Source organism: Salmo salar, chromosome 02, assembly GCF_965601325.2.
Source record: "Salmo salar chromosome 02, fSalSal1, whole genome shotgun sequence".
Taxonomy (NCBI): Eukaryota; Metazoa; Chordata; class Actinopteri; order Salmoniformes; family Salmonidae; genus Salmo; species Salmo salar.
The window spans coordinates 65,279,060-65,303,450 of record NC_138292.1 but is presented as its reverse complement, the minus strand read 5'-3'; the positions used below and the strand labels follow the sequence as shown (position 1 = coordinate 65,303,450).

The 24,391-nt window shown below is 42.2% G+C and overlaps 1 protein-coding gene across 1 annotated transcript in view; it reads right to left on the bottom strand.

Annotated features, from left to right (window-relative positions):
• Positions 1-2,276: 2,276 nt before the first annotated feature.
• Positions 2,277-24,391, bottom strand: part of LOC106589584 (uncharacterized) — a 48,651-nt gene continuing 26,536 nt past the window's right edge. Inside the window, exons 6-10 of the mRNA XM_045707699.2 lie at positions 8,424-8,525; positions 8,157-8,187; positions 7,769-7,818; positions 7,610-7,644; positions 2,277-2,975 (exon numbers count right to left, since the gene is read on the bottom strand). Of these exons, the coding sequence (XP_045563655.2) occupies positions 2,880-2,975; positions 7,610-7,644; positions 7,769-7,818; positions 8,157-8,187; positions 8,424-8,525 (314 nt within the window). The 3' untranslated portion in view covers positions 2,277-2,879. The remainder of the gene's footprint in view (positions 2,976-7,609; positions 7,645-7,768; positions 7,819-8,156; positions 8,188-8,423; positions 8,526-24,391) is intronic.

Genomic DNA, 24,391 nt, shown 5'->3' with positions numbered 1-24,391 from the left:
ATCTTATGGTTGAAGAGGGAGGGTCGTACTCTTAGAGCTACTGAATATCTTATGGTTTAAGAGGTAGGGTCGTACTCTTAGAGCTACTGAATATCTTATGGTTGAAGAGGTAGGGTCGTACTCTTAGAGCTACTGAATATCTTATGGTTGAAGAGGGAGGGTCGTACTCTTAGAGCTACTGAATATCTTATGGTTGAAGAGGGAGGGTCGTACTCTTAGAGCTACTGAATATCTTATGGTTGAAGAGGGAGGGTCGTACTCTTAGAGCTACTGAATATCGTATGGTTGAAGAGGGAGGGTCGTACTCTTAGAGCTACTGAATATCGTATGGTTGAAGAGGGAGGGTCGTACTCTTAGAGCTACTGAATATCTTATGGTTGAAGAGGTAGGGTCGTACTCTTAGAGCTACTGAATATCTTATGGTTGAAGAGGGAGGGTCGTACTCTTAGAGCTACTGAATATCTTATGGTTGAAGAGGGAGGGTCGTACTCTTAGAGCTACTGAATATCTTATGGTTGAAGAGGGAGGGTCGTACTCTTAGAGCTACTGAATATCTTATGGTTGAAGAGGTAGGGTCGTACTCTTAGAGCTACTGAATATCTTATGGTTGAAGAGGGAGGGTCGTACTCTTAGAGCTACTGAATATCGTATGGTTGAAGAGGGAGGGTCGTACTCTTAGAGCTACTGAATATCTTATGGTTGAAGAGGTAGGGTTGTACTCTTAGAGCTACTGAATATCTTATGGTTGAAGAGGGAGAGTCGTACTATTTTCACACTACTGAGCCGAGCTGTATTGAGCTGGCCTGGTTATTCATCCATAGTGGCTGGAACTGTGCTATAAAGGACCATGTGAAAATCACGGTATTGACAGGGTTAGCACGATGTGTGAAAAAAGCATCGGTGTTGACCCTAAATAAACGCCATGTATCTTTCAGGAATGTGATCATCGATGCTCAGCAAGGGTGTAGTGGTCCTACTGTACAATCTCCATTTTCAGACACCTTTAAAACAATGATATTTCTGCCAATGATATAAGCCAATAGGTATTGCTGAAACAACATCCTTCGTCCTGACCTGAGGGATTGTAGATTTGTGCTCAACAATCACATCACTTATTCAATCCATCATAGGTCGTTACATATTCTTCCAACAAAAATTCCTGGGCTGTATCCCAAGTGGCACCCTATTCCCTATATGTAGTGCACTACTTTTGACCAGGCCCCATAGGGTGACGTGTTGGTCACAGCCAGGTGTCACCATATAGTAGGCAATATACTTACAGTAAAGTATTACAGTGAAGTATTACAGTGAAGTATTACAGTAAAGAAATAAGGTGCTCAGGTCATCCATTAACTCATATTCATGTGGAGTGTTTTGAATATAGAGCAGCCCTTTGACTTAAACAGTAGCGCTGGATTAGTGGGTACCCTATTCCCTATGCAGTGCACTACTTTTGACCAAAGCCCTATGGGCCCTGGTCAAAAGTAGTGCACTATGTCAAGAATGGGGTACCATTTGGGACACGGACATCATCAGCAGCTCTTATCTCGTGAAGTCTTATCTCACGGCCACCTGTAACTCACAGGTCCGGCTAGCAGCGATCCCATGTAACCCTGTCCAACTTATACAACTAGGAGTCATACAGAGTATCCTTTCTGACCAACTGTACAATGATGCTACTATTACTTGTGTGATTTATAGTCTGTAATAGAAACTCATAAACAAGTATCAGTGATGTATCACCATAATACTTCTCTCCTCGCTCTACCTTTAGTAACGCGTTGTGGTATCGCTCAGTATCGGTCTAGCAGTGTGTCTCGTTGACTTCCTGCACCTTTTAGACATCTAAGCAACAACCACACATCTGATAATAATACATCACAATATGTGGTTTCCGCTCCTGTATTTATTGTGAACACATTGTTCCAGAGGTCTAGCGTTTGCTGTAACCTGGCCCTCTATAAGTTTTTCCACTGACAATAACTGTGGGTGAGACATTCAATTGGTGAGGTGGAGCTGAACTGATGCATGTCCAATCATTTCCAACTAACAAATTGTAAAAGAGAAGCTATCGCTGTAAAAGTACTACCTCTTCATGGAGAGTGCCCTCTAGTGTCTCTTTCAAGGGACTTCAATGTAAAAACAATTGTTGGGCAAATGAATACTCTTGATTAAAGGGAAAGTTCACACATTTTTACATGTGGCCTTACTTTCAGAAAAGAGTGAAAATAAGTCTACATGCATCACACTCAAACACAAATGACCTATGAAGCAGCTAGATTAGAATTACCCCACAGCTTTTATTATAAAATAGATTTTATGTACATGAAACAACTTATGAAATTCAATAAGATTCAGTGAAAGTGACCTAATGCAAACTTGTGAAACGAAACACGTTAGAGGAAATGTGGACTTCTCTGTTCCTGTAATCACGGCTAGGTTTTCAGCCAAAAATGTAAACAGAGAGAACATGTTTCCCATAGATAGATAGAGAGTTGTGATGTATGATTAGACGTGTGGCTGTTGCTTAGATGTCCAAAAGGTGGAGGAAGAGAAGGATAGAGAGGCTAAGGGTTCAGGGAAAGAGAAGAGACGCATAGAGAGGGAAAGGGTTCAGGGAGAGAGAGAAGAGAAGGATAGAGAGGGAAAGGGTTCAGGGAGAGAGAGAAGAGAGGGATAGAGAGGGAAAGAGAGAGAAGAAGGATGGAGAGGGAAAGAAAAGGTGACAGAGAGAACGAGAGATCAGGGAGCATGAAGAGAAGTACTGTATAGAGATGAGAAGGGTCAGGGAGAGAGACATAAGAAGATGGACAGAAAAAGGAATAGAGAGAGAGAGAGAACGAGTGAGAATAGAGGGAACGAGGGAGATGTGAAGGAGGTCAGGAGGATGGTGTGTTGCCAAACGTAGAGAGAGTTCTCCATGGAGGGGACCTGCTGAAGGCTGTCTCTGCTGCGCTGTCGTCGTTACCCCATTCCTGCACACACAAATGCGGTTTCATTACGTAAAATCTAAACACTTCCTTTTGAAGACTCTTTTAGGATCCAAAGACAGTCCATTTCCCCTGATGGATTATAGCTTCACATGAAGTCATGATGACAGCATTGTGGTGACTCTGTCCACAGTAACCCATATACTAGCACCTTGTCTGGGGAGAGGGTTTAGCTTAATAAGTCCACCTCATCAAGCTAATTAATGAGATGATTACAGCTAGCTGGCCCAGGTCACAGAGGAGCAGTAATGAGAAGTTGACTCAAAGCGCGCTTGTGTTCAGTAGGGAGGCAGACAGAGACCAGAGAGCCCCAGGACAGCAACACAATTAGACCCAACCAAAACATGAGAAAGCAAAAAGATCATTACTTGATATGTTGGAAAGAATCAACAACAAAAACAGAGCAAACTAGAATACTATTTGGCCCTAAACAGAGAGTACACAGTGGCAGAATAGCTGACCACTGTGACTGACCCAAACTTAAGGAAAGCTTTGCCTACGTACAAACGCAGTGAGCATAGCCTTGCTATTGAGAAAGGCCGTCGTAGGCAGACCTGGCTCTCAAGACAAGACAGGCTACGTGCACACTGCTGTTGTGACAAGAAAAGGGTGAAGAACAAACACCATTCTGAAAACAAACATATTGATGTTTCATTATTTTCCCTTTTGTACTTTAACTATTTGCACATTGTTACAACACTGTATATAGACATAATATGACATTTGAAATGTCTTTATTATTTTGGAACTTCTGTGAGTGTAATGTTTACTGTTAATTTTACTGTAAATGATCTACCCCACTTGCTTTGGAAATGTTAACATATGCCGATAAAACCCATAAATGAGAGCGAGAGAGACCTCCGCAATCTTCCCCAACTCAAGGATCGTGGCATCAACCCTTCTACAGAGGAAGGACTTCCACCCTGCCACAATCCAAAGAATAAACGCCAATGTACGCCTGGCCCACCATCCCACCCTCGATCTGGACTGTCTCTATGACCATGTTCACCTGTACTGGGAGACAGTCCCCATCCTTGCCAAGACTCTCAAGGACGTCACTTTAAACCGCAGCCCGGCCTCTCCACCCAGGAACAGCGAAGCAATCTCCACCCCCCAAGATCACTAAGGCAACACCCCAGACCAGCACCCAGGCTCCCCCAGCCACGGCCACAGCACTACCAACCTCAACGCCCACCACAGCCAGTGTAGCACAGACCAGCCCAGCCCAGCCCAGCTTCAAACCCACCCAGACGAGCCCCCCCCCCCCCCCCCCCCCCCAGCAGGCAGAGCCAGAGCCCAGCAGGCAGAGCTACGCACAAACTGTGTGAGGAGCAACTGGCCCAGCCCACCAACGACATGAGTGACATTAAACACATGCTGAGTCTACTATGCTCACATGTGATAGGCCGAGGGTCATGGTAAGATGGGCACAACAACTCCACCATCCTCACACTACATCCACCCAAGTGGCATGACACAAATGCCATCTTAAATGATAAACAAATCATATTTGAATAATAAGAGTATGTTAATTGAAAAATCACATTTGAATGGTTCTTGGATTGTGAGTGTTTATCTAATTTTGAGGTAAAGAAAAAACAGTTATTTAATCTTTTTATGTTGCATGTTGGAATTTACAAGGATTTAAGTCTAAGTCTGCGTCTGCTTTTGGGCTAAAGAGCAGAAGCCCAGACTTCCTGAAGTAAATTGATGATGTTGATATTGTGGTTGTCCACTAGGTTATAGGGAGATAATTGTACCATCCACCAAATTAAAAGGAATCACACAGGTGGAATGGTATGGTATATATCTGAACTAAATCATTCAATCGAATTGATCAAAACAGGATAATTCTTTATCTGGTTAAAAATCAACAAGGAGGCCGTCTTAACAGATAAAAACGTCTTCCTCTGTGCCTCATACATTCCCCCCTCAGTCACCCTGCTTCAATGAAGAGAGTTTCTCCATTCTACAGGGGGAGATTAGTCACTTTCAGGCCCAAGACAACATACTGGTCTGTGGAGACCTGACTGCTAGAACAGCAGAAGAACTACACACTATTACATTTGGCAGTTTGGAACATAAACTTTAGATTTGACAAATGAGCCTCCTTGGCTAATCTAAACAAACATAAGAGCAAGCCAAAAATAATAGATAATAAAAAAAATGGTTTGATAATGATTGCAAAAATCGAAAAAAGTCATTGAGAAATATATCTAATGCAAAACACAGAGAATCAGACAACAAAAATATACGCCTTCAACATGGGGAAACACTGAAGCAATACAAACACACCCTAAGAACAAAAAAGGAACAGCACATTAGAAATCAGCTGGATGGAATTGTGGAATCCATAGAATCAAACCACTTCCGGGAGAATTTGAATAAATTAAACAAACCTCATCATGAGGAATTGGCTATCCAAAATGGGGATATGTGGATAAATCACCTTTGCAAACCTCTACAGCAATATAACAAAGAGCCCAGAACAAAAAGATATACAAGAAAAATATCAAATACTTGAATCAGCAGTCAAAGACTATCAGAATCCTGTGTATACCCCAACTACAGAAGAAGAATTATTGGAAAAACGATATAGTCTCCAACCCAAAAAGGCCTGTGGTGCTGATGGTATTTTAAATGAAATGATCAAATTTATAGATCACAAATTCAAATTGGCTATACTCAAACTCTTCAATATTATCCTCACTGCAGGTATTTTCACCTATTTTTGGAACCAAGGATTGATCAGACCAATCTATAAAAATGGAGACAAATTTGACCCAAATAATTAAAGAGGAATTTGCGTTAACAGCAACTTCGGGACAATTCTCTGCAGTATCATAAATAGCAGACTATGTCATTCCCTTGATGAACACAACGTCCTGAGCAGAAGCCAGATTAAAAAACGACAACTTTTGTACAACAGACCACATTTACACCCTCCACACTCTAATTGACCAACAAGTAAACCAAAACAAAGGCACGATCTACTCGTGTTTTGTCGACTTCAAGAAAGCATTTGATTCAATTTGACACACAAGTATTTTTTTATTATAAACTAATAGAAAGTGGTATTGGAGGGAAAACATAATGATGTTATTAAATCAATGTTCACTAAAAACAAATATGCGGTTTGCGACAAGCAAACAGACTTCTTCTCTCAGAGACATGGAGTGAAACAAGGCTGCTCAATAAGTCCAACACTATTTAACATCTACATTAATGAATTGGCAAAAACATTAGAAGAATCTGCAGCAACTGGTTTCACCGTACACACACCGAAATCAAGTGTCTGCTGTACGCAAATGACCTGGTGCTGCTGTCTCCCACTAAGGAGGAGTTACAACAGCACCTGGATCATCTGCACAGGTTCTGTCAGACCTGGGCTCTGACAGTTAACCTAAAAAACCTGAATATAATGATTCTATTTGGACACAGTTCTATTAGAACACACCAAAAACGACATGTATCTAGGACTAAATATCAGCAACACAGGTAGCTTTCACATGGCTGTAAACGAGCTGAGACAAAGCTAGAACAGCATTCTATGCCATTAAAAGGAACATTAAAATCTAAATTCCAATTAGAATCTGGCTCAACATTTTCCAATCAGTTATAGAACCAATTGCTCTATATGGCAGCGAAGAATGGGATCTGCTCTCTAATAATACATTTACTAAATGGGACAAACATCTAATCAAAATACTGCATGCAGAGTTTTGCAAGACTGTATTGCAAGTGCAAAGAAAAACTCAGAATTGGGCCAATACCCCCTCCTTATTCGAATAGAAAAAAGAGCCATCAAATTTTACAACCATCTAAAAACAAGTGACCCCAAAACATTCCATCACAAAGCCCTACAATGTCAAGACATGAAACAAGGGAAGAGTCCCCTCAGCCAGCTGGTTCTGAGGCTCAGTTCACTAACCCAAACCAACCCTATAGAGCCTCAGGACAGCACTCAGAAAATCTTGCCCAACCAAATCATCACAAAGCAAAAATAAAAATATATCACCTATTGGAAAGACACCACAAGAAAAGCAAAGTAAACTTCAATGCTTTTTGGCTCTAAACGGACAGTACATGGTGTCAGACTATCTGACCACTGTGACTGATTTAAAAAAAAAACTGAGGGAAACACTGATTAGGTACAGACTCAGTGAGCACACAACCTGAGGTTCAGCCAGTGAAAAGTACAATGTAAGGTCCATAATATTTCCCATTTTGTTTTGCCTTTCATACCATGCCATGTGGCTCCTCAGTCAGGTTGAGACTGGTCTACTAACATTTCTTTAATGTATTATTATTCTCATGAACATTGTTGTTGCTGTTAATGGTAGTCCCATTTCCACTACTACTATTGTTATTGCTGTTGGTCCCTCAATTTCTTATATATGTATATTTTGACAATGTAAGTAATTTAACTTTCCATGTCAATAAAGCCTATGAGAGAGAGAGAGAGAGAGAGAGAGAGAGAGAGAGTTGTGATGAATTATTATCAGATGTGTGGTTGTTGCTTAGGTGTCCAAAAGGTGGAGGAAGTCAATGAGAGTAGGTTTACCTTTTAGATAAATAACAAAGTAAATTCAGTTGAATTGGAGAGAGAGAGACCTTACCTGAGAGGTAATGCTGACACGTTTGAGGGTAAGGTCTGAAAAACAATAACACACAAACAAATAGAATGATGTAAAAAAGGATGTCAGTGATGATGACTACATGAAAGCATTATGAGACATAAAATCATTGAATCACTCTATTTGCTTAAAAACACTCACCAAGAACATGGTCCCTGGAATTAAGCTTGGCCCATAGAAGAGCCCCCTCCCTAGACACAAGAGAGGAATATTACTATAAATACTATTTTAAAGGGATAAATACTATTAGAAAACTATTCAAAAGGGAGAAGTTGCTATTAGAAAACTATTCTAAAGGGAGAAGTGCTATTAGAAAACTATTCTAAAGGGAGAAATACTATTAGAAATACTATTTTAAAAGGAGAAATACTAATATAAATACTATTTTAAAGGGAGAAATACTAATATAAATACTATTTTAAAGGGAGAAATACTATTAGAAATACTATTCTAAAACATCTCAAGCTCTATGATATTACTGTACTTCCCCGAAAGTTAGAGTCTCATAGATAGAGGCTCCAACACCCACCTTTTACGCTTTTCTTCCACTATTGCCTTAACTGGACAATGAGAAGAGAAATGAGAGAAGATAATTAAAAAGTGAAAAGGTGTGATGAACAGAGTCAGTGATGTCATATTTTGAATGGTAAAGGACATTTCTTTAAAGGTTTACTAGCCTGGTCCCAGATCAGTTTGTGCTGTCCTGCCTACTCCTATTAAGGTAAACCGCTCCTGGTTGACAAGAGAGCACAAACTGTTCTGGGAACAGAGTATAGGTTAACAGGTGTAACATTACCTTTCCTCTGCACTGCCACACCCACGCCCACCAGTACAATGAAGAACAGAACCACAACAGAAAGACAACTCAACACCAGAGGCCAGTCCACACCAGTAAGCCCTACCAGAAAGCAAATATCACATGTCAATCAACGAGCCCTCACATACATACTTATCTTAGTTTGAGCCAGTTTGCTACAGCAGGAAAATAATCCTGCAGCAACAGGAAATGTTGTTGTAATTTCAGATTATAATTATTGGACATTTTTGTAGAAGTTGAAAAACATTTTGAAGTGAAAAATCTGTGGAAATTACAAACTACAGAAGCCTTTACCTCAAATGGATTACAAGTTTGAAATGTCCTGCAACAGGGTGATCAAATTAAGGTCCTACCTCTGTAGAGTAGGCTACACATAAAATGCCCAGCACCAGGCCCACATTGTGTCTAATATCAATACCAAACATCAGGCCCACACTGTGTCTAATATCAATACCAAACACCAGGCCCACACTGTGTCTAATATCAATACCAAACATCAGGTCCAAACTGTGTCTAACATCAATACCAAACATCAGGCCCACACTGTGTCTAACATCAATACCAAACATCAGGCCCACACTGTGTCTAATACCAAACATCAGGCCCACACTGTGTCTAACATCAATACCAAACATCAGGCCCACACTGTGTCTAACATCAATACCAAACATCAGGCCCACACTGTGTCTAATATCAATACCAAACATCAGGCCCACACTGTGTCTAACATCAATACCAAACATCAGGCCCACACTGTGTCTAACATCAATACCAAACATCAGGCCCACACTGTGTCTAATACCAATACCAAACATCAGGCCCACACTGTGTCTAATATCAATACCAAACATCAGGCCCACACTGTGTCCAATTATCAACACCAAACATCAGGCCCACACTGTGTCTAATATCAATACCAAACATCAGGCCCACACTGTGTCTAATATCAATACCAAACATCAGGCCCACACTGTGTCTAATACCAAACATCAGGCCCACACTGTGTCTAACATCAATACCAAACATCAGGCCCACACTGTGTCTAATATCAATACCAAACATCAGGCCCACACTGTGTCTAATATCAATACCAAACATCAGGCCCACACTGTGTCTAATATCAATACCAAACATCAGGCCCACACTGTGTCTAATATCAATACCAAACATCAGGCCCACACTGTGTCTAATATCAATACCAAACATCAGGCCCACACTGTGTCTAATATCAATACCAAACATCAGGCCCACACTGTCTAATATCAATACCAAACATCAGGCCCACACTGTGTCTAATATCAATACCAAACATCAGGCCCACACTGTGTCTAATATCAATACCAAACAGCAGGCACAGACTGTGTCTAATACCAAACATCAGGCCCACTGTGTCTAACATCAATACCAAACATCAGGCCCACACTGTGTCTAATACCAAACATCAGGCCCACACTGTGTCTAATATCAATACCAAACATCAGGCCCACACTGTGTCTAATATCAATACCAAACATCAGGCCCATACTGTGTCTAATATCAATACCAAACATCAGGCCCACACTGTGTCTAATACCAAACATCAGGCCCGCACTGTGTCTAATATCAATACCAAACATCAGGCCCACACTGTGTCTAATATCAATACCAAACATCAGGCCCACACTGTGTCTAATATCAATACCAAACATCAGGCCCACACTGTGTCTAATATCAATACCAAACATCAGGCCAACACTGTGTCTAATACCAAACATCAGGCCCACTGTGTCTAACATCAATACCAAACATCAGGCCCACACTGTGTCTAATATCAATACCAAACATCAGGCCCACACTGTGTCTAATATCAATACCAAACATCAAGCCAACACTGTGTCTAATATCAATACCAAACACCAGGCCCACATTGTGTCTAATATCAATACCAAACATCAGGCCCACACTGTGTCTAATATCAATACCAAACATCAGGCCCACACTGTGTCTAATATCAATACCAAACTTCAGGCACATATTGTGTCTAATACCAAACATCAGGCCCACACTGTGTCTAACATCAATACCAAACATCAGCCCCACACTGTGTCTAACATCAATACCAAACATCAGGCCCACACAGGCCCACACTGTGTCTAATACCAAACATCAGGCCCACACTGTGTCTAACATCAATACCAAACATCAGGCCCACACTGTGTCTAACATCAATACCAAACATCAGGCCCACACTGTGTCTAATACCAATACCAAACATCAGGCCCACACTGTGTCTAATATCAATACCAAACATCAGGCCCACACTGTGTCCAATTATCAACACCAAACATCAGGCCCACACTGTGTCTAATATCAATACCAAACATCAGGCCCACACTGTGTCTAATACCAAACATCAGGCCCACTGTGTCTAACATCAATACCAAACATCAGGCCCACACTGTGTCTAATATCAATACCAAACATCAGGCCCACACTGTGTCTAATATCAATACCAAACATCAGGCCCACACTGTGTCTAATATCAATACCAAACATCAGGCCCACACTGTGTCTAATATCAATACCAAACATCAGGCCCACACTGTGTCTAATATCAATACCAAACATCAGGCCCACACTGTGTCTAATATCAATACCAAACATCAGGCCCACACTGTGTCTAATATCAATACCAAACAGCAGGCACACACTGTGTCTAATACCAAACATCAGGCCCACTGTGTCTAACATCAATACCAAACATCAGGCCCACACTGTGTCTAATACCAAACATCAGGCCCACACTGTCTCTAATATCAATACCAAACATCAGGCCCACACTGTGTCTAATACCAAACATCAGGCCCACACTGTGTCTAATATCAATACCAAACATCAGGCCCACACTGTGTCTAATATCAATACCAAACATCAGGCCCACACTGTGTCTAATATCAATACCAAACATCAGGCCCACACTGTGTCTAATATCAATACCAAACATCAGGCCAACACTGTGTCTAATACCAAACATCAGGCCCACTGTGTCTAACATCAATACCAAACATCAGGCCCACACTGTGTCTAATATCAATACCAAACATCAGGCCCACACTGTGTCTAATATCAATACCAAACATCAAGCCAACACTGTGTCTAATATCAATACCAAACACCAGGCCCACATTGTGTCTAATATCAATACCAAACATCAGGCCCACACTGTGTCTAATATCAATACCAAACATCAGGCCCACACTGTGTCTAATATCAATACCAAACTTCAGGCACATATTGTGTCTAATATCAATACCAAACATCAGGCCCACACAGTGTCTAACATCAATACCAAACATCAGGCCCACACTGTGTCTAATATCAATACCAAACATCAGGCCCACACTGTGTCTAATATCAATACCAAACATCAGGCCCACACTGTGTCTAACATCAATACCAAACATCAGGCCCACACTGTGTCTAATACCAAACATCAGGCCCACACTGTGTCTAACATCAATACCAAACATCAGGCCCACACTGTGTCTAACATCAATACCAAACATCAGGCCCACACAGGCCCACACTGTGTCTAATACCAAACATCAGGCCCACACTGTGTCTAACATCAATACCAAACATCAGGCCCACACTGTGTCTAATATCAATACCAAACATCAGGCCCACACTGTGTCTAATATCAATACCAAACATCAGGCTCGCACTGTGTCTAATATCAATACCAAACAGCAGGCACACACTGTGTCTAATACCAAACATCATGCCCACTGTGTCTAACATCAATACCAAACATCAGGCCCACACTGTGTCTAATACCAAACATCAGGCCCACACTGTCTCTAATATCAATACCAAACATCAGGCCCACACTGTGTCTAATACCAAACATCAGGCCCACACTGTGTCTAATATCAATACCAAACATCAGGCCCACACTGTGTCTAATATCAATACCAAACATCAGGCCCATACTGTGTCTAATATCAATACCAAACATCAGGCCCACACTGTGTCTAATATCAATACCAAACATCAGGCCCACACTGTGTCTAATACCAAATATCAGGCCCACACTGTGTCTAATATCAATACCAAACATCAGGCCCACACTGTGTCTAATATCAATACCAAACATCAGGCCCACACTGTGTCTAATATCAATACCAAACATCAGGCCCACACTGTGTCTAACATCAATACCAAACATCAGGCCCACACTGTGTCTAACATCAATACCAAACACCAGGCCCACACTGTGTCTAATATCAATACCAAACATCAGGCCCACACTGTGTCTAATATCAATACCAAACATCAGGCCCCCACTGTGTCTAATATCAATACCAAACATCAGGCCCACACTGTGTCTAATACCAAACATCAGGCCCACACTGTCTCTAATATCAATACCAAACATCAGGCCCACACTGTGTCTAATACCAAACATCAGGCCCACACTGTGTCTAATATCAATACCAAACATCAGGCCCACACTGTGTCTAATATCAATACCAAACATCAGGCCCATACTGTGTCTAATATCAATACCAAACATCAGGCCCACACTGTGTCTAATACCAAACATCAGGCCCGCACTGTGTCTAATATCAATACCAAACATCAGGCCCACACTGTGTCTAATATCAATACCAAACATCAGGCCCACACTGTGTCTAATATCAATACCAAACATCAGGCCCACACTGTGTCTAATATCAATACCAAACATCAGGCCAACACTGTGTCTAATACCAAACATCAGGCCCACTGTGTCTAACATCAATACCAAACATCAGGCCCACACTGTGTCTAATATCAATACCAAACATCAGGCCCACACTGTGTCTAATATCAATACCAAACATCAAGCCAACACTGTGTCTAATATCAATACCAAACACCAGGCCCACATTGTGTCTAATATCAATACCAAACATCAGGCCCACACTGTGTCTAATATCAATACCAAACATCAGGCCCACACTGTGTCTAATATCAATACCAAACTTCAGGCACATATTGTGTCTAATATCAATACCAAACATCAGGCCCACACAGTGTCTAACATCAATACCAAACATCAGGCCCACACTGTGTCTAATATCAATACCAAACATCAGGCCCACACTGTGTCTAATATCAATACCAAACATCAGGCCCACACTGTGTCTAACATCAATACCAAACATCAGGCCCACACTGTGTCTAATACCAAACATCAGGCCCACACTGTGTCTAACATCAATACCAAACATCAGGCCCACACTGTGTCTAACATCAATACCAAACATCAGGCCCACACAGGCCCACACTGTGTCTAATACCAAACATCAGGCCCACACTGTGTCTAACATCAATACCAAACATCAGGCCCACACTGTGTCTAATATCAATACCAAACATCAGGCCCACACTGTGTCTAATATCAATACCAAACATCAGGCTCGCACTGTGTCTAATATCAATACCAAACAGCAGGCACACACTGTGTCTAATATCAATACCAAACATCAGGCCCACACTGTGTCTAATACCAAACATCAGGCCCACTGTGTCTAACATCAATACCAAACATCAGGCCCACACTGTGTCTAATACCAAACATCAGGCCCACACTGTCTCTAATATCAATACCAAACATCAGGCCCACACTGTGTCTAATACCAAACATCAGGCCCACACTGTGTCTAATATCAATACCAAACATCAGGCCCATACTGTGTCTAATATCAATACCAAACATCAGGCCCACACTGTGTCTAATATCAATACCAAACATCAGGCCCACACTGTGTCTAATACCAAACATCAGGCCCACACTGTGTCTAATATCAATACCAAACATCAGGCCCACACTGTGTCTAATATCAATACCAAACATCAGGCCCACACTGTGTCTAATATCAATACCAAACATCAGGCCCACACTGTGTCTAACATCAATACCAAACATCAGGCCCACACTGTGTCTAACATCAATACCAAACACCAGGCCCACACTGTGTCTAATATCAATACCAAACATCAGGCCCACACTGTGTCTAATATCAATACCAAACATCAGGCCCCCACTGTGTCTAATATCAATACCAAACATCAGGCCCACACTGTGTCTAATATCAATACCAAACAGCAGGCAGAGACTGTGTCTAATACCAAACATCAGGCCCACTGTGTCTAACATCAATACCAAACATCAGGCCCACACTGTGTCTAATACCAAACATCAGGCCCACACTGTCTCTAATATCAATACCAAACATCAGGCCCACACTGTGTCTAATACCAAACATCAGGCCCACACTGTGTCTAATATCAATACCAAACATCAGGCCCACACTGTGTCTAATATCAATACCAAACATCTGGCCCATACTGTGTCTAATATCAATACCAAACATCAGGCCCACACTGTGTCTAATACCAAACATCAGGCCCGCACTGTGTCTAATATCAATACCAAACATCAGGCCCACACTGTGTCTAATATCAATACCAAACATCAGGCCCACACTGTGTCTAATATCAATACCAAACATCAGGCCCACACTGTGTCTAATATCAATACCAAACATCAGGCCAACACTGTGTCTAATACCAAACATCAGGCCCACACTGTGTCTAACATCAATACCAAACATCAGGCCCACACAGGCCCACACTGTGTCTAATACCAAACATCAGGCCCACACTGTGTCTAACATCAATACCAAACATCAGGCCCACACTGTGTCCAATTATCAACACCAAACATCAGGCCCACACTGTGTCTAATATCAATACCAAACATCAGGCCCACACTGTGTCTAATATCAATACCAAACATCAGGCCCACACTGTGTCTAATACCAAACATCAGGCCCACTGTGTCTAACATCAATACCAAACATCAGGCCCACACTGTGTCTAATATCAATACCAAACATCAGGCTCACACTGTGTCTAATATCAATACCAAACATCAGGCCCACACTGTGTCTAATATCAATACCAAACATCAGGCCCACACTGTGTCTAATATCAATACCAAACATCAGGCCCACACTGTGTCTAATATCAATACCAAACATCAGGCCCACACTGTGTCTAATATCAATACCAAACATCAGGCTCGCACTGTGTCTAATATCAATACCAAACAGCAGGCACACACTGTGTCTAATACCAAACATCAGGCCCACTGTGTCTAACATCAATACCAAACATCAGGCCCACACTGTGTCTAATACCAAACATCAGGCCCACACTGTCTCTAATATCAATACCAAACATCAGGTCCACACTGTGTCTAATACCAAACATCAGGCCCACACTGTGTCTAATATCAATACCAAACATCAGGCCCACACTGTGTCTAATATCAATACCAAACATCAGGCCCATACTGTGTCTAATATCAATACCAAACATCAGGCCCACACTGTGTCTAATATCAATACCAAACATCAGGCCCACACTGTGTCTAATACCAAACATCAGGCCCACACTGTGTCTAATATCAATACCAAACATCAGGCCCACACTTTGTCTAATATCAATACCAAACATCAGGCCCACACTGTGTCTAATATCAATACCAAACATCAAGCCAACACTGTGTCTAATATCAATACCAAACACCAGGCCCACATTGTGTCTAATATCAATACCAAACATCAGGCCCACACTGTGTCTAATATCAATACCAAACATCAGGCCCACACTGTGTCTAATATCAATACCAAACATCAGGCCCCCACTGTGTCTAATATCAATACCAAACATCAGGCCCACACTGTGTCTAATATCAATACCAAACATCAGGCCCACACTGTGTCTAATATCAATACCAAACATCAGGCCCACACTGTGTCTAATATCAATACCAAACATCAGGCCCACACTGTGTCTAATACCAAACATCAGGCCCACACTGTGTCTAACATCAATACCAAACATCAGGCCCACACTGTGTCTAATATCAATACCAAACATCAGGCCCACACTGTGTCTAATATCAATACCAAACATCAGGCCCACACTGTGTCTAATACCAAACATCAGGCCCACACTGTGTGTAATATCAATACCAAACATCAGGCCCACACTGTGTCTAATATCAATACCAAACACCAGGCCCACACTGTGTCTAATATCAATACCAAACATCAGGCCCACACTGTGTCTAACATCAATACCAAACATCAGGCCCACACTGTGTCTAACATCAATACCAAACACCAGGCCCACACTGTGTCTAACATCAATACCAAACATCAGGCCCACACTGTGTCTAATATCAATACCAAACATCAGGCCCACACTGTGTCTAATACCAAACATCAGGCCCACACTGTGTCTAATATCAATACCAAACATCAGGCCCACACTGTGTCTAATATCAATACCAAATATCAGGCCCACACTGTGTCTAATACCAAAGGCCCACACTGTGTCTAATACCAAACATCAGGCCCACACTGTCTCTAATATCAATACCAAACATCAGGCCCACACTGTGTCTAATACCAAACATCAGGCCCACACTGTGTCTAATATCAATACCAAACATCAGGCCCACACTGTGTCTAATATCAATACCAAACATCAGGCCCATACTGTGTCTAATATCAATACCAAACATCAGGCCCACACTGTGTCTAATACCAAACATCAGGCCCACACTGTGTCTAATATCAATACCAAACATCAGGCCCACACTGTGTCTAATATCAATACCAAACACCAGGCCCACACTGTGTCTAATATCAATACCAAACATCAGGTCCAAACTGTGTCTAACATCAATACCAAACATCAGGCCCACACTGTGTCTAACATCAATACCAAACATCAGGCCCACACTGTGTCTAATACCAAACATCAGGCCCACACTGTGTCTAACATCAATACCAAACACCAGGCCCACACTGTGTCTAACATCAATACCAAACATCAGGCCCACACTGTGTCTAATACCAAACATCAGGCCCACACTGTCTCTAATATCAATACCAAACATCAGGCCCACACTGTGTCTAATACCAAACATCAGGCCCACACTGTGTCTAATATCAATACCAAACACCAGGCCCACACTGTGTCTAATATCAATACCAAACATCAGGCCCACACTGTGTCTAATATCAATACCAAACATCAGGCCCACACTGTGTCTAATATCAATACCAAACATCAGGCCCACACTGTGTCTAATATCAATACCAAACATCAGGCCCACACTGTGTCTAATATCAATACCAAACATCAGGCCCACACTGTCTCCAATATCAATACCAAACATCAGGCCCACACTGTGTCTAACATCAATACCAAACATCAGGCCCACACTGTGTCTAATACCAAACATCAGGCCCACACTGTCTCTAATATCAATTCCAAACATCAGGCCCACACTGTGTCTAATACCAAACATCAGGCCCACACTGTGTCTAACATCAATACCAAACATCAGGCCCACACTGTGTCTAACATCAATACCAAACATCAGGCCCACACAGGCCCACACTGTGTCTAATACCAAACATCAGGCCAACACTGTGTCTAACATCAATACCAAACATCAGGCCCACACTGTGTCTAATATCAATACCAAACATCAGGCCCACACTGTGTCTAATACCAAACATCAGGCCCACACTGTGTGTAATATCAATACCAAACATCAGGCCCACACTGTGTCTAATATCAATACCAAACACCAGGCCCACACTGTGTCTAATATCAATACCAAACATCAGGCCCACACTGTGTCTAACATCAATACCAAACATCAGGCCCACACTGTGTCTAACATCAATACCAAACACCAGGCCCACACTGTGTCTAACATCAATACCAAACATCAGGCCCACACTGTGTCTAATATCAATACCAAACATCAGGCCCACACTGTGTCTAATACCAAATATCAGGCCCACACTGTGTCTAATACCAAACATCAGGCCCACACTGTGTCTAATATCAATACCAAACACCAGGCCCACACTGTGTCTAATATCAATACCAAACATCAGGCCCACACTGTGTCTAATACCAAACATCAGGCCCACACTGTCTCTAATATCAATACCAAACATCAGGCCCACACTGTGTCTAATACCAAACATCAGGCCCACACTGTGTCTAATATCAATACCAAACACCAGGCCCACACTGTGTCTAATATCAATACCAAACATCAGGCCCACACTGTGTCTAATATCAATACCAAACATCAGGCCCACACTGTGTCTAATATCAATACCAAACATCAGGCCCACACTGTGTCTAATATCAATACCAAACATCAGGCCCACACTGTGTCTAATATCAATACCAAACATCAGGCCCACACTGTCTCCAATATCAATACCAAACATCAGGCCCACACTGTGTCTAACATCAATACCAAACATCAGGCCCACACTGTGTCTAATACCAAACATCAGGCCCACACTGTCTCTAATATCAATTCCAAACATCAGGCCCACACTGTGTCTAATACCAAACATCAGGCCCACACTGTGTCTAATATCAATACCAAACACCAGGCCCACACTGTGTCTAATATCAATACCAAACATCAGGCCCACACTTTGTCTAATATCAATACCAAACATCAGGCCCACACTGTGTCTAATACCAAACATCAGGCCCACACTGTGTCTAACATCAATACCAAACATCAGGCCCACACTGTGTCTAACATCAATACCAAACATCAGGCCCACACAGGCCCACACTGTGTCTAATACCAAACATCAGGCCAACACTGTGTCTAACATCAATACCAAACATCAGGCCCACACTGTGTCTAACATCAATACCAAACATCAGGCCCACACTGTGTCTAATATCAATACCAAACATCAGGCCCACACTGTGTCTAACATCAATACCAAACATCAGGCCCACACTGTGTCTAACATCAATACCAAACATCAGGCCCACACTGTGTCTAATACCAATACCAAACATCAGGCCCACACTGTGTCTAATATCAATACCAAACATCAGGCCCACACTGTGTCCAATTATCAACACCAAACATCAGGCCCACACTGTGTCTAATATCAATACCAAACATCAGGCCCACACTGTGTCTAATATCAATACCAAACATCAGGCCCACACTGTGTCTAATACCAAACATCAGGCCCACTGTGTCTAACATCAATACCAAACATCAGGCCCACACTGTGTCTAATATCAATACCAAACATCAGGCCCACACTGTGTCTAATATCAATACCAAACATCAGGCCCACACTGTGTCTAATATCAATACCAAACATCAGGCCCACACTGTGTCTAATATCAATACCAAACATCAGGCCCACACTGTGTCTAATATCAATACCAAACATCAGGCCCACACTGTGTCTAATATCAATACCAAACATCAGGCCCGCACTGTGTCTAATATCAATACCAAACAGCAGGCACACACTGTGTCTAATACCAAACATCAGGCCCACTGTGTCTAACATCAATACCAAACATCAGGCCCACACTGTGTCTAATACCAAACATCAGGCCCACACTGTCTCTAATATCAATACCAAACATCAGGCCCACACTGTGTCTAATACCAAACATCAGGCCCACACTGTGTCTAATATCAATACCAAACATCAGGCCCACACTGTGTCTAATATCAATACCAAACATCAGGCCAATACTGTGTCTAATATCAATACCAAACATCAGGCCGACACTGTGTCTAATACCAAACATCAGGCCCACACTGTGTCTAATATCAATACCAAACATCAGGCCCACACTGTGTCTAATATCAATACCAAACACCAGGCCCACACTGTGTCTAACATCAATACCAAACATCAGGCCCACACTGTGTCTAACATCAATACCAAACATCAGGCCCACACTGTGTCTAATACCAAACATCAGGCCCACACTGTGTCTAACATCAATACCAAACATCAGGCCCACACTGTGTCTAATACCAAACATCAGGCCCACACTGTGTCTAACATCAATACCAAACATCAGGCCCACACTGTGTCTAATATCAATACCAAACATCAGGCCCACACTGTGTCTAATACCAAACATCAGGCCCACACTGTGTCTAATATCAATACCAAACATCAGGCCCACACTGTGTCTAATATCAATACCAAACATCAGGCTCATACTGTGTCTAATATCAATACCAAACATCAGGCCCACACTGTGTCTAATACCAAACATCAGGCCCACACTGTGTCTAATATCAATACCAAACATCAGGCCCACACTGTGTCTAATATCAATACCAAACACCAGGCCCACACTGTGTCAAATATCAATACCAAACATCAGGCCCACACTGTGTCTAACATCAATACCAAACATCAGGCCCACACTGTGTCTAACATCAATACCAAACACCAGGCCCACACTGTGTCTAACATCAATACCAAACATCAGGCCCACACTGTGTCTAATATCAATACCAAACATCAGGCCCACACTGTGTCTAATATCAATACCAAACACCAGGCCCACACTGTGTCTAATATCAATACCAAACATCAGGCCCACACTGTGTCTAATACCAAACATCAGGCCCACACTGTCTCTAATATCAATACCAAACATCAGGCCCACACTGTGTCTAATACCAAACATCTGGCCCACACTGTGTCTAATATCAATACCAAACATCAGGCCCACACTGTGTCTAATATCAATACCAAACATCAGGCCCACACTGTCTCCAATATCAATACCAAACATCAGGCCCACACTGTGTCTAACATCAATACCAAACATCAGGCCCACACTGTGTCTAATACCAAACATCAGGCCCACACTGTCTCTAATATCAATTCCAAACATCAGGCCCACACTGTGTCTAATACCAAACATCAAGTCCACACTGTGTCTAATATCAATACCAAACACCAGGCCCACACTTTGTCTAATATCAATACCAAACATCAGGCCCACACTGTGTCTAATATCAATACCAAACATCAGGCCCACACTGTGTCTAATATCAATACCAAACATCAGGCCCACACTGTGTCTAATACCAAACATCAGGCCCACTGTGTCTAACATCAATACCAAACATCAGGCCCACACTGTGTCTAATATCAATACCAAACATCAGGCCCACACTGTGTCTAATATCAATACCAAACATCAGGCCCACACTGTGTCTAATACCAAACATCAGGCCCACACTGTCTCTAATATCAATACCAAACATCAGGCCCACACTGTGTCTAATACCAAACATCAGGCCCACACTGTGTCTAATATCAATACCAAACATCAGGCCCACACTGTGTCTAATATCAATACCAAACATCAGGCTCATACTGTGTCTAATATCAATACCAAACATCAGGCCCACACTGTGATTAATACCAAACATCAGGCCCACACTGTGTCTAATATCAATACCAAACATCAGGCCCACACTGTGTCTAATATCAATACCAAACACCAGGCCCACACTGTGTCTAATATCAATACCAAACATCAGGCCCAAACTGTGTCTAACATCAATACCAAACATCAGCCCCACACTGTGTCTAACATCAATACCAAACACCAGGCCCACACTGTGTCTAACATCAATACCAAACATCAGGCCCACACTGTGTCTAATATCAATACCAAACATCAGGCCCACACTGTGTCTAATATCAATACCAAACACCAGGCCCACACTGTGTCTAATATCAATACCAAACATCAGGCCCACACTTTGTCTAATATCAATACCAAACATCAGGCCCACACTGTGTCTAATACCAAACATCAGGCCCACACTGTGTCTAATATCAATACCAAACATCAGGCCCACACTGTGTCTAACATCAATACCAAACATCAGGCCCACACTGTGTCTAACTATCAATACCAAACATCAGGCCCACACTGTGTCTAATATCAATACCAAACATCAGGCCCACACTGTGTCTAATATCAATACCAAACATCAGGCCCACACTGTGTCTAATATCAATACCAAACATCAGGCCCACACTGTGTCTAATATCAATACCAAACATCAGGCCCACACTGTGTCTAATATCAATACCAAACATCAGGCCCACACTGTGTCTAATATCAATACCAAACATCAGGCCCACACTGTGTCTAATATCAATACCAAACATCAGGCCCACACTGTGTCTAATATCAATACCAAACATCAGGCCCACACTGTGTCTAATATCAATACCAAACATCAGGCCCACACTGTGTCTAATATCAATACCAAACAGCAGGCACACACTGTGTCTAATACCAAACATCAGGCCCACTGTGTCTAACATCAATACCAAACATCAGGCCCACACTGTGTCTAATACCAAACATCAGGCCCACACTGTCTCTAATATCAATACCAAACATCAGGCCCACACTGTGTCTAATACCAAACATCAGGCCCACACTGTGTCTAATATCAATACCAAACATCAGGCCCACACTGTGTCTAATATCAATACCAAACATCAGGCCCATACTGTGTCTAATATCAATACCAAACATCAGGCCCACACTGTGTCTAATACCAAACATCAGGCCCACACTGTGTCTAATATCAATACCAAACATCAGGCCCACACTGTGTCTAATATCAATACCAAACACCAGGCCCACACTGTGTCTAATATCAATACCAAACATCAGGCCCAAACTGTGTCTAACATCAATACCAAACATCAGGCCCACACTGTGTTAACATCAATACCAAACATCAGGCCCACACTGTGTCTAATATCAATACCAAACATCAGGCCCACACTGTGTCTAATATCAATACCAAACATCAGGCCCACACTGTGTCTAATATCAATACCAAACATCAGGCCCACACTGTGTCTAATACCAAACATCAGGCCCACACTGTGTCTAATATCAATACCAAACATCAGGCCCACACTGTGTCCAATATCAATACCAAACATCAGGCCCACACTGTGTCTAACATCAATACCAAACATCAGGCCCACACTGTGTCTAATACCAAACATCAGGCCCACACTGTCTCTAATATCAATTCCAAACATCAGGCCCACACTGTGTCTAATACCAAACATCAGGCCCACACTGTGTCTAATATCAATACCAAACACCAGGCCCACACTGTGTCTAATATCAATACCAAACATCAGGCCCACACTGTGTCTAATATCAATACCAAACATCAGGCCCACACTGTGTCTAATACCAAACATCAGGCCCACACTGTGTCTAACATCAATACCAAACATCAGGCCCACACTGTGTCTAATACCAAACATCAGGCCCACACTGTCTCTAATATCAATTCCAAACATCAGGCCCACACTGTGTCTAATACCAAACATCAGGCCCACACTGTGTCTAATATCAATACCAAACACCAGGCCCACACTGTGTCTAATATCAATACCAAACATCAGGCCCACACTTTGTCTAATATCAATACCAAACATCAGGCCCACACTGTGTCTAATACCAAACATCAGGCCCACACTGTGTCTAACATCAATACCAAACATCAGGCCCACACTGTGTCTAACATCAATACCAAACATCAGGCCCACACAGGCCCACACTGTGTCTAATACCAAACATCAGGCCAACACTGTGTCTAACATCAATACCAAACATCAGGCCCACACTGTGTCTAACATCAATACCAAACATCAGGCCCACACTGTGTCTAATATCAATACCAAACATCAGGCCCACACTGTGTCTAACATCAATACCAAACATCAGGCCCACACTGTGTCTAACATCAATACCAAACATCAGGCCCACACTGTGTCTAATACCAATACCAAACATCAGGCCCACACTGTGTCTAATATCAATACCAAACATCAGGCCCACACTGTGTCCAATTATCAACACCAAACATCAGGCCCACACTGTGTCTAATATCAATACCAAACATCAGGCCCACACTGTGTCTAATATCAATACCAAACATCAGGCCCACACTGTGT